The sequence below is a fragment of the Parambassis ranga genome, chromosome 7 (genome assembly GCF_900634625.1).
Source record: "Parambassis ranga chromosome 7, fParRan2.1, whole genome shotgun sequence".
Classification (NCBI taxonomy): Eukaryota; Metazoa; Chordata; class Actinopteri; family Ambassidae; genus Parambassis; species Parambassis ranga.
This window is the reverse complement of record NC_041028.1, coordinates 20,909,746-20,921,678: the sequence shown is the minus strand read 5'-3', so window position 1 is coordinate 20,921,678 and position 11,933 is coordinate 20,909,746. Positions and strand designations below refer to the sequence as shown.

General features: G+C 45.0%; 2 protein-coding genes across 2 annotated transcripts; both read left to right on the top strand.

Annotated features, from left to right (window-relative positions):
* Positions 1 to 96: 96 nt before the first annotated feature.
* On the top strand, positions 97 to 8,246 carry LOC114438503 (calcium/calmodulin-dependent protein kinase type 1D-like). Its single transcript, XM_028409919.1, has 14 exons — positions 97 to 357; positions 1,680 to 1,870; positions 3,053 to 3,164; positions 4,899 to 5,024; positions 5,101 to 5,175; positions 5,254 to 5,392; positions 5,892 to 6,015; positions 6,138 to 6,213; positions 6,298 to 6,410; positions 6,506 to 6,584; positions 6,726 to 6,813; positions 7,040 to 7,386; positions 7,466 to 7,563; positions 7,916 to 8,246. The coding sequence occupies exons 2-13, from the start codon at positions 1,747 to 1,749 to the stop codon at positions 7,521 to 7,523; spliced, it is 1,461 nt and encodes a 486-aa protein (XP_028265720.1). The 5' UTR covers positions 97 to 357; positions 1,680 to 1,746; the 3' UTR covers positions 7,524 to 7,563; positions 7,916 to 8,246.
* A 2,631-nt stretch (positions 8,247 to 10,877) lies between these two features.
* g0s2 (G0/G1 switch 2) lies at positions 10,878 to 11,529 on the top strand. Its single transcript, XM_028410352.1, has 2 exons — positions 10,878 to 10,991; positions 11,094 to 11,529. The coding sequence occupies exon 2, from the start codon at positions 11,111 to 11,113 to the stop codon at positions 11,450 to 11,452; it is 342 nt and encodes a 113-aa protein (XP_028266153.1). The 5' UTR covers positions 10,878 to 10,991; positions 11,094 to 11,110; the 3' UTR covers positions 11,453 to 11,529.
* The last annotated feature ends 404 nt before the right edge of the window (positions 11,530 to 11,933 follow it).

Below are 11,933 nucleotides of genomic sequence, written 5' to 3'. Positions count from 1 at the left end.
CGTACAGCAGACGGGAGGTGGAGCCTCTGTGGGCCGGACTGGAGGTTCCTCCTCTGAGATGGACTGGAGGTTCCTCCTCTGAGATGGACTGGAGGTTCCTCCTCTGAGATGGACTGGAGGTTCCTCCTCTGAGATGGACTGGAGGTTCCTCCTCTGAGATGGACTGGAGGTTCCTCCTCTGAGATGGACTGGAGGTTCCTCCTCTGAGATGGACTGGAGGTTCCTCCTCTGAGATGGACTGGAGGTTCCTCCTCTGAGATGGACTGGAGGTTCCTCCTCTGAGATGGACTGGAGGTTCCTCCTCTGAGATGCTTCGCAGGCCGTTCCTGCAGCTTTCTGCCTTCAGGCTGGTCTTCAGTGAGTGAGATCAGCTGACTGACAGAATATCCCAGGTCTTTTCCTGGAGAAGCTCTTGGGGGGCTGTGACGGTCAAAATGGTTGCTTCATGTTACAGATGGATGATGATACAGCGGCAGCTTCCCAAGAGCTTCTCTCTGTGTGACCTCCCCGAGCTGTGCTGTAGTGTTGTTGATGACCGAGTTTCTTTGTCTGGAGCATCAGATGTTTTCTAGTAGCCTAGGTGGTCCTTTTTGTTTCTGTCTGCATCATTGTTCAGAGGCTCAGTCAGCACTGTGAACGTTATGTACTCTGTATTTTGGGATAATTTGTGTCCTCGGCCGTGCTTCAGTGTGTAATTCTGACCTGACACTGCTGATTGTGTGCAGTTTAACATCCATCGTTAAACACGCTCTCATTATCGAAGCTGCAGACCTCATGTCCTCTCTGCTGACTGGAACAGATTCAGTTCATCCTGTTTCTAAAAAACAGAAAAAACAGAAATGGAGGATGACCACGACAACCTCTTGAACTGGTATCCATGACAACACGAGGAGCTGGTCCAGCTGTTGATATGGTGTTTCTGTGTTTGTCTGAAACTCAGTGAAGTGCTGCAGTAAACATGTGAATGTAGAGCAGACAGCTCAGACAGCTGTGTCTGTTGTGTCACTCATACTTACTGTATGGCTCTTTGTGTGACCGACACAACAAGAAGCTGATGCAGATTAACACATAAGCCTGTTAAAGGTCGTCTCTGTAAGCCCGCGGTGTGTGAGCATCAGTGGGAAGGTGTTTGTTCTCTTTTCATATGACAGGAGGCAGCTTCATATGAAGCATAATGAATACACATCAAAAGGATTCGCCACAACTTCAGAAAATATATACATGGTTCTTTATCACATGTGCATCCTTATTGCAAAACTGAAAGATAAATACACATTTCTACAGCTTCATTCATTACAGAGTGACAGTGGTCATGTGGTTTTTGTTTCAAAATAAAAGCACCACTACATAAAGCGAGTTATAGATTTGAAATCCAGCGTGTTTGTGTAGGTCGTGATTACTGGTCCCAGTTTGAAAAGTGGAATATTTTGTATTGTAAGTGTGGTTAGAGTTCGAGAGACAGAATGTGTCCAGTTCTTCTAAAGCCTTGATGTGTTTAGAAAAGGGGTGAACAGTGTTGTCATGGTAACATTCAGTAACGTTACTCCTGACCATGCATTTCACAGTGATGGTAGATTTTTATTGATTTATTGATTTATTTTGGCGTGTACGCACTTTTGAATGAGTCTTGCATTCTACATTTTTATTTCCATTTGTGCGCATGTTTTCTCTCGAAGCAGCTCCTGTGAAGAATGAATGATGCAGCAGGATCTGTGAGGCTGGCCGCCCCTCCCCTCGGGTGTCTCCATGGATGTAATCTCCGACTTGACAACAGGTACTTGTACAGCCCCAGACAAAGTAATCTGTCCAGACCGCGGTGAGCTTTTGGCAGGAGAGTCAGAGCAGAGCTCCTACAGCGCAGAGTCTCTAGGTGAGTGTCTTCAGCGTGCTTTCAATGGAGCCTTTTCTTTACTCAGTGCATGACTAATGTTTAACTGTGATACTGACTTGTTTTTACTGTGTTGCCTAAATTATAATCTGCGTAATTTCGGTCATTTTGCGCATGCCGCGTTAATCCGGAGTCCGATGCTGAATGTATTCACAGTGTGCTCAGGTGTGAGGTCTGTGAGGCTCGAGCCTGATCTGAATATCTGATCAGTCCCTCTGCCGCAGAGTGATCTTTCCTCGGAGCCGCAGCAGCTGCTGCTCAGCGTGGAGGAGGCAGGATGCACCAGCTGTGTGTGTCTGTCAGTGTCCTCAGTGCGTAGTATGCACAACAGCAGTGGATACCTGCAAATATTTCTCCTGTGCACTGATATTTGGAAGGATGCTGCAGGGTTTGACTTTGGGAGCACTTTGGTATCTGATCCTGGTCCTGTGCTGCTGGAAAACAATACAGAGGCCGTCCTCCTGTTTTCCCTTCCTTTGTTGATAGATGCACATAAAAAGAGACAAGCTTCTGGTTATAGTTCTTTTTAAGTGTAAGTCTAATTGCTCTCTGGTGTTCGTGCCTTTGACACAAAGCCAGGTTTCCAGATCAGAGTTCCTAATCCATTATATAAGAGGAACGAGGGCAGGGAAGCAAAGTGGGTAACCTGTTCAATTAAAGTGTCCCTAATCCTGCTCAGGAACTCCAGGTTTATTGGATGCGTTGCTTTAATTAACTCCTGTGCAGGTTCATATTTGAGCCTTTTTGTTTGGTGAGTCCTTCAGACGGAGCAGGGAGCAGTTTGTGTCTTTGTACCCCCCTTTGAGTCACGTCTCTGCGACTCACGACTCAGCCCCATTGATGCCCAGCTCTGTGATACAGGGTCATTTGGTCCAGGGCCAAGGCTCTCGCCGCCTTTCCTGTGCGCTACTTCCAGCACAGATTAGTGCGCTAACCTTTTGTCTGCCAGACAAAGACTTATGTCCTTATCGTCAGACCGTCTGAGCGGCGCGGCAGACACACAACCTTCACAGCTGCTCACTCATGACTCTCCAATAATCCTGAAGGACACTGTGTTTATGATGATGGAGTCTGATCACTAAGCTGGGATTATTTTTTGGTCTTTTGTGGTGAAGTGACATCTTTTCCTTCTGTTTTCTCTCTCTCTCTCCTGAACTCCAAAAGAAATCCCTGTTGAAGCGTCTGCAGCCATGGGGCGTCAGGAGGCCGACTATGTGTGGAAGAAGAACACTGAAAACATCCAGGAGATTTTTGACATCATGGAAGAGTTGGGATCGTAAGTACCTCATTTACTCTACACCAGTGATGCTCCTGTATCTCTGGGGGGTGGATGTTCTGCTGCAGCCAGGCTGTGTTGACATAACCTCAACAACCTGTTTGAGCTGGACGACAGACTACACTGGCCTACTTTACTGAAGCCTTAAAGACACTCAAGCTGTTAAGAGGGTCAGGCAGGCTTTTCTGAATCAGAGCTGCAGTTCATTCACAAAAAAACATTTCAAAAAAGCCAAAAATTCCAAAATCAAATTTTTAATGTGATTGTCATTCATGCAGAACACTGATCAGTCAGCTTGTTTTTGTGTTTTTGTGGCTGTTTTTATAGGTTTTAAAGATAGTTTCAAAACATCTACATGTTAAATCTGTGTAACAAATCCCAATCTGTGCACATGTAACACATCTTTTGGTCAAAGAGTGTCGTCTGCTGAAAGAAAATCAGTGAACTAGTTAAATATGTGATCAGACTACAGAGATCTGAAAGCTCACTTGTGCTAATCTTTGACAGAGTACAGTGAAATTCGAACAGTCTCCTGCCTTGACCTAGTTTTCCTCCCCTCATTAATGGGTGAAAACAGAAGAGGCCGGTGCTGAATACAGGCTCGAGGGAGCGAGCTGCCGGAGTGGCGTCTGTGTGAGGAAAGCTGAGAGCCGAAGAGGGGCTCCTACCATATGAGGACTGCAGAATATACTTTATTAATCCCTTTGGGAAGGCCCCTCGGGGAAATTCGGCACTGGGTCGTTCCAGTTATTCTGGTGTTTCCCTAAAACATGGTGTCATGAGTGGGTGAAGACGTGTTAATGGGATGTGATGTCGCTCTGCCCACTCTCAGGTGAACAGCTTAGTGTCGCTTCCTGTGAGAGAATTCAGATGGGAACAGCTAATGATGGGCCTCACCACACACAGTAAACTCAACTTCCTGTTTGTTTCCTATCAATAAGGATGGAAAGGCATCACCGGCATGAAGCTACATTCAGGCTCTGACTCATGATCAAATATTTTCTCCAAGATCCTAAAATGAGCCACAGACAGCTGAGCAGTGGGACCGTGATGATGATGATGATGATGATGAGTGGGTCACCTGCCCACAGACCTTGACACCTGTCTGTTCCCTGCAGCTTATTGTTGTTCTCAGGGATCTCTGCCGCACCAGCTCAGTTTCTGACCTCTGCGCCTGGAGCCCTCAGCTGGCCGCTGTTTCCATTGCGTCAGGGATAAAGGGCCTAATCCTCCTGGTGGAACAACTATTCCCAGACAGCACTGAAGACAACATGTACAGAGCAGAGAGGAATAATAAGCTGCTGACATGTGAACGGTTACAGCACCAAGATCCTCAGAAGGCCTTAATTGAGCCCTTTGATAGACCTGTAATTGCACTGTGTTCATTTCAAGTCTCATGGAAATCTGGAAGTTTCCAAAGGAAAAAAACACACAGGAGATAATCAGGAGGCTTTAACTCACTCAGGAGTTAGATCAAGTGGAACCAGCAGCCAGTTAGCGTAGCTTAGCATCAAAACAGGAAATTGGGAAACAGTGAGTGTGACTTCCGAAGACAAACAAAGCTTCTGGCTACATAATTATAACGATGTTTAATATGGCTGCACCAAGGGGGCAATGTTCTGTGCTGCTTGTTTGATTAAAAACTGATTTGATTCTAATGAGGGAGAAGCTCATTTCCTTTGACCAGGAGACATGTGTTATCTCCTCCTGCTCATCCTGTGTGTTCGTTAACAGGGGGGCGTTCTCAGAGGTCTACATGGTGAAGGAGAAGAAGACGGGGAAGATGTTCGCCATGAAGTGTGTGAAGAAAAAACAGAAGAGGGATCTCAACCTGGAGAACGAGATAGCTGTGCTGAGAAGGTCAGTTCTTATTTCCAGGTATTACCAGCTTCACAGTGGGCTCTTTAGTCACTGAAACACTGTTTTTGTCAAACAGAATCAAGCATGAGAACGCTGTGGGGATGGAGGATTTCTACGAAAGTCGGACTCATTACTACCTCATCATGCAGCTGTGAGTTTTTAGAAAACATTACACCATGGGATGTGTTTTTTTGATTATTTTAATTTTAATTTGAAATGAATTGTCTAGTGTTTCAGGAGGCGAGCTCTTCGACAGGATCCTGGACCGGGGCGTGTACTCGGAGAAAGATGCCAGCAGTGTGATACAGCAGGTGCTGCAGGCCGTGAGCTATCTGCACCAGAATGGCATAGTGCACCGCGACCTCAAGGTAACACAGTGAAGCACACACAGTGCACGGCTTTTCACTTGAATGAACAATATGGCTGCCCTACCTGAGCTGCAATAATAATCTGGGAAGTACATGTGTTGTATAAGTAGCACTTAGCTTAGCAACAGGACGAGAATTAGGCTAAAGAACAGCTAATGAGCTTAGAGGCCCAGAAACACAGAACTAAGAACAGAGATCATGGACAGAGGCAGGCCGACGCATCCTGTGTGAGTGGAAATACATCTGTACCAGCAGATGGCAGTGGCCTTTTTTCACACCAATCCCGCTCATGGAGACACACTGGCAGCTGTTCTATCTCCTCACACAGACCCACAGCTGACACCAGCTTAGAGTGCACACTCCTTTTTATGCTTCTCAGTATGAAAGCAAATATATTTCCCGTACTGTTGCTCCCTGTGCAGCATCTTGAAGAGAAGGTGGATTATTTGTGGACCTCAGTGTGTGACCTCTGCTCTCCTGTCTGTTTGTCCCTGAACAGCCGGAGAATATCCTGTACTACAGCCAGGAGGAGGACTCCAAGATCATGATCAGTGACTTCGGCCTCTCGAAGATGGTGGACAACGACATCATGTCCACAGCCTGCGGCACCCCGGGATATGTCGGTGAGTGAGCATGCCTGTCTATGATCAATGTATGGACACACTCAACGTGTAGACACAGGAGCACAGCACAGTTTCACCAGGCTAATCGCTGCTATAGCTTCAACATTTCTTCTCACTTTCAGCTCCTGAAGTTTTGGCACAAAAGCCCTACAGCAAGGCCGTGGACTGCTGGTCTATTGGAGTTATCACCTACATCTTGTAAGTGTAAAGGTTCTTTTAGTGGCCGGATGTTCAAATTAAAAGCCCCTGTTGGCCGTTGTGATGATGATGTTTTCATTTCAGACTCTGCGGATATCCTCCGTTTTATGAGGAGAGTGAGGCGCGGCTCTTCTCCAAGATCATGAAGGCTCAGTATGAGTTTGACTCGCCCTTCTGGGACGACATCTCTGAGTCTGGTAAATACACACTGAGCTCTGACGCATACCTCTGATGTATTAGTGCAGCCACAGAAACGTCTTTAACGTGTGCGTCTTCTATTTGAAATGTGCAGCAAAAGATTTCATCCGTAACATGATGCAGAAGAATCCCAACATGCGCTACACCACGGAGCAGGCGCTCAGACATCCCTGGTGAGTGTCACATAGCTACAGCATGGACAGGTTAATCCAGTGATGTCATCAGTCCGTGCTGACCAAAAAAATAAAGAAAAAATAGCATCACCTTCAAATAAAGCTAAATTTAAGCTTCCTGTTCTGTTCTGTGTTTTCCAGGATTATCGGAAAGACGGCCCGGAGCCAGGACATCTACTACTCTGTCAGCGTTCAGATCCAGAAGAACTTTGCCAAGTCCAAGTGGAAGGTAAGCCCACACTGAAGGCTCTGTTTCCATAAGCTCATTAAGGAGCCTGCGGGTTATAGTGGATTAATCTGTCTAAATCCTTCCTGCTTAAGGACAGTTTAATAAGATGCCGTGTTGTAATCAGGGCCTCCAGTGGCTGTGTGTAGTGTATCAATACACTCTGATTGATAAACGATCTCACCACCTTCCAGCTAACATGCAGCTCTTATGTCTGCTGTCTTTACAGCAAGCCTACAACGCTGCTGTGGCCATCAACCACATGAAGAAGCTGCAGCTGGCCCACTCCGACCTGGCCCTGAGGCAGGCCAGCATCCCAGACATCAAGGTGGTGGATTTGTCCTCTCCAACCAAAACCCGGAAACAGCCCGATCCTGAAAAGCTGGAGCCCAAGACGGCAGAGGTGAACGGGAACACGCTCGGGACTCATCACATGTTGTTGCCCACCAGCCCCATTGAGGTGAAGAGCCACTACCACATGCTGAAGGCCAGTCAGAGCCAGGGCAGCAGTCACCACGCGCCCACCATAGCTGAGCAGAAGCACGTGTACCACTCGGAGCCCGCGAACCTGAACGGGTACGTTTCAGCTCCGTCTGATGTCAGTTCCTTCTGATGTCATGGCACAGCTGACGGAACTTTTCTGTCTTGCTTTCAGGTACACTAAGAACCACAGCGGGAAGACGGTTCAGACCGGAGTTTGCTCCGTCATGTGAAGGCTGCATGAAGTTTCCATGGAAACAAGCATTTTACTTGGTACGGTCCTTTAAATGATCAAAAGTAGAAATTACTTTTAAATAACTGATCCCTGACTTTCCAGAGTTCAAGCTTCTGGTGAATGTGACAGTTACTTATTTAAATAATAAGTAACTTCAGCTACTTCTTAGCTGTTTATAAGACACATAAACCTAAAAACAGGCTCACAGGTTTTAGGACTCACTCTTTTCTCTTCTCTTTGTGCAACACTTCACACAGTCCCTCCACATCATTCTTTTTGTATCTGCGCTGTTGCATCAATGCAATTTCCCCATTGTTGGACAAATAAAGGTTCTTAATCTAATCTAATCTGATGGAACTAATCCAGCCGCTGTGTCTGTGCCCTCTGCAGGTCAGTGTTGCTGCTCTGGCTCAGCATGCAGCTGTTTTGTGTCGGCAGCTCCGAGGTGCTGAGGATAAGAAGTGCTTGATCCTGCTGGTGGGCCCGAGCAGTCTGTGAGAACCACAGTCTGTGGGACTATTTATTGTTGGAAAGAGTGCCTATGAAGTTTCTCGAAAACCACACTGATGAGCACACAGACACACTTCAGCTCAGTGAAACCGTGCAGACAGTATTTACAGAAGACATGACGGGCTCACCTGCAGACGGAGTCTCTGACTTCTGATGATGTGAACGCTTCATCAGGGAGCGTTTAATCCATCGGAGCACTTAGAGTTCAGCTTTGTTTGGATCGTGTTGTTTTAACACAGTAACAGAGATTATTGTGCTTCATCGTGTACGAGGCGTTGTAGCCTGTAGCCAGCCTGTATCTGTGAGCACCGAGAGTGTTGCATGCTAACTTACTGCTTTCAATAAGCCATGCTGATTTATTTCATGTATGACCTTCTGTAAATTCATAGTTTGCTTTATTTTTTCTAACATATTTGCTTCTTTTTTTTAAATAAATTTAAAAAATAAAAAATAAATGTAACCAGCAACATCCTGTCCTGATCACTAACAGTGTAAATGCCACAAGTATACCTCACCGAGTCGTCACCTGCTAGAATATGACCTCTGTATGTACCCCCCCATCTCAGTGTGGATCAGTGTGCTTCTTCTTCTGTATTGATGGATTCAACACATATCGATCTATTTATGTATTATGGTGGCATCTCTGTATGCTCAGAATTAAAGCCTGTACAGAATCTGCACATGTCTGTTCATGTCAGTCACACTTCACACTTCAGATCAGATAAGATAAAACTTTATTAATCCCAAAGGAAACTCTTGAATATAACATCATTACGGAAATGTCTCATGCAGCATCACACAGAGTACAAACATGAGCAGTGCATAGTTTCAGTTATAGGATTTTTACTTACACAGGGGTTAATGATTGCTTTACCTCTGCATTATTTTCATTTATTTAGGTCAGTAGTTTTGTATGTTTGCTGGTCAAACCAATAGTTGCATGCTGGCTGCAGAGGAGCTAGCGCACCTGTCTAGATGACCCACAGACCAGACCATTACAACATGCATGTCTCAATGTTTCCCAAAGCTTGTCAAATAAAAGACCTAGATCTGAATAATCTGAGTTACTCACACATACTGAGTCAGAATATTAGTATTTGTGGTCTTATCTGGTGCTTTCTAACCAAAGAGTCCTTGATATGTGTTTATCTTGTGTGTAACCACTGAACTGGATGGAGACACCTTCTGGATATGTGTTTGGTTACAGTAAGTAAAGATGAAGTTTTAATAAGGAAACCCTGAAATGGACATGATATGTGAAGCTCTTACTGAGGCAGAAGCAGGCAGCCTGTCAGTTCTTGTAGTTCTGAGTGAACTCAGGGATCAGGGACTCTGTTCTTGAAGGACTTCTAGGAATAAAGGACCAGTTCTCACTTTTTACCCGTTTTGAGTTTTTTCTGCAAATTAAAACTAAGAAAAGATTTTAAACTGGAACTTTCATGATTCTGTGACCTGAGTAGATTTACCCAATTAAACTCACCTTCAAACCAATTAGCAGGCTGTACACCAGCAGATTAGCTGACACAGCTCCTGCAGGACAGTCAGGATTACAGAGAGCAGCGTATTTGGAGCAGCAGCTTTCAGCCAGAGCAAAGAAGTCTCCACCTTTTCTTATGTAAAGTCTGTACCTTTCTTCATGTCCCCACACACCAGCCAAACCTCAACATGGTCACCCTGCTGCAGTCCAGTAAAGAAGACAGACCATCGATTCAAGCAGGAGAACTCCAAAATATGGAGCAAAGGTCTCCAAACAGTCTCGACATGAATGCCCACAGTCCACAGCGAGCTGCTCAAAGAGGGACATTATGCACAGTGACGCCACAATCTGGGAAAGTCTGCATTCAAAAACAGGACAAACAGGGTGAGAGGTCGCCTTTGAATGAAGCCACAGAGTCTTCGGTGCTCCATGAATGTGTGAACTTGTTCATTCAGCAAAGATGCAAACACAGGTCATTTCAGGACCTTTAGTGACTTTAGTGACTTTAGTGTTTCCACTGATTTTAAAGCTGGGAGGTAATCGTGACTCTCCTGACGCTGAAGGTCAGAGGTTCAACAAAATCTGTATTATTGCTATTATTATGAGTAGAAGAAACTCAACTCTGGATTAACCTGGTGAACCTAAGGACACACGTTGTCTACAAATCTGTGTGGATTAAGTGTTGTTGTGTTTGTGCACATGTTGAACTGTCGTGCAGACATCTGACGCATGTCTCTCTGTGACAAAGATCAGACACATTTCCCAACTAACTTTGCCTCATTTCACTCACTTCTCTCCTGCAGTGTAGAAGTGGGTCAAAGGGCAGAAAGTTGCCTGACACAACAGTGTGATGTGTGAGTGTGGAGCAGCCACAGGGCTGCATGATGGTTTATCTCACAGGGATCAATAAGGGGTATTCCAAGTGTAACCAATACATTTGTCAAACAGCCGATAAATGGATCAGGCTTTCTGCAGTCTCACATACCGTGATGAAGCTCACCTGATGAAGATCGATGTGCAGGGTGACGAGACACAAAACAAAAACACACCACTCCAGACGTGATGAGTGACACGTACTTTTTCGTGGAATCGGCACGTCCTCATAACAGAAACATGGACGTTAGCTTTATGGCTCTACACTGGAGGTGGATGGTTGTGTGATTTAACCCCACGTGGATGGATGGACGGACAGTTGAACATATTTTACTGTATATTTAATTACTGTCAAATCCATGTGTTGTGTCACATGCACACATTTGTCTTGGTTGTCGTCCTTTTTTTGTTGTTGTTGCCCTTTTACCCAAACAGGCCTGTAATCTCCAAAAAGCAAATGAGCTCATGAATATTCATCATGTCTCCACTGTGGGAGTTGACCTGAGTCTTCCCTGTGTTTAAATTGGGGGGCTCTTCTTGTCCCTCTCTGCTGATGAATTCTTGATTTGGCCAAAACACTGAGAAATTGAGGAGGTGTGCACCTAAGTGAGTATTATCTTTTTTTCCATTTCTATTTTTATTATTAAAATATTGTTCTTGTTACTCTGTCAAATCATTCGGTAACAATTTCTCAATTTCCTTCAACAGTCATCAAGCAACACATCATGGAAAACCTTAGTGAGATCATTCCATTTGCAAAGGAGATGCTGAATCAGAAGCCCAACAGACGCATGCTGAAGATCTACCTGCTGGGCTCCAGCCTGGCCGTGCTCGGAATGGTCAGTGGGGTGGTGGAGACCATTTTCCTGCCCTTTGTTGATGGTGTTGAGGACGAACCAGCCGAAATAAGCGTGATGACAGAGAAGAAGAAGAAGAAGGTGGAGGTGGACTCACACACGTCTGTGGTTGACACTGAAGTTATGCAGACAGCAATGATCGAGGTCAAGGCCAAACATCTGCCCACAGCTGCACAGAGAAGCAATGCCCACCGCTTACACGCTTCATAAAGAAACTCCCCTGATGTAAACGGACAGCAGTTATAACACTGATAGAATGGTGGTCAATTAAATCACCATGCTGAGTTGGTCCTTCTGTTTTTATTTCCTTCAGTTTTGGTGGATTGACTGAGATGAGATGAAAACTGCAGATTACACTGATGACTGGCTGCTGGGCAGCAGACACTGATGGATGTATTAGGAACAAAAATTGAATATGTGCATTTTGCACTCAAATAAACCTATTTTTCTGCAAGCAACAGAATCAGACCATGATTTTATAACCAGTGGTGTATGATAACACAAATCAACAAGCATTGATTTGAGGGATCTAAATGGCTCAGAATAGTTATTTTTATTATCAAGCAATCTTATTATTTTTTTATTGATAGACCGATGTTTGTTTGATTGTCTGTCAAAATACTAAAACAGTCACATTTCTGTTTTGTCTGACAAAACAAATAATCACAGTAATTCAAACAATCACACAAAA

Coding starts and splice junctions, on each gene's coding strand:
- LOC114438503 (XM_028409919.1), top strand. CDS start 1,747: ATGGATGTAATCTCCGACTTGACAACAGGTACTTGTACAGCCCCAGAC. Junction 3,165..4,898: donor ATCATGGAAGAGTTGGGATC/GTAAGTACCTCA, acceptor GTTCGTTAACAG/GGGGGCGTTCTCAGAGGTCT. Junction 6,016..6,137: donor CGGCACCCCGGGATATGTCG/GTGAGTGAGCAT, acceptor TCTCACTTTCAG/CTCCTGAAGTTTTGGCACAA.
- g0s2 (XM_028410352.1), top strand. CDS start 11,111: ATGGAAAACCTTAGTGAGATCATTCCATTTGCAAAGGAGATGCTGAAT.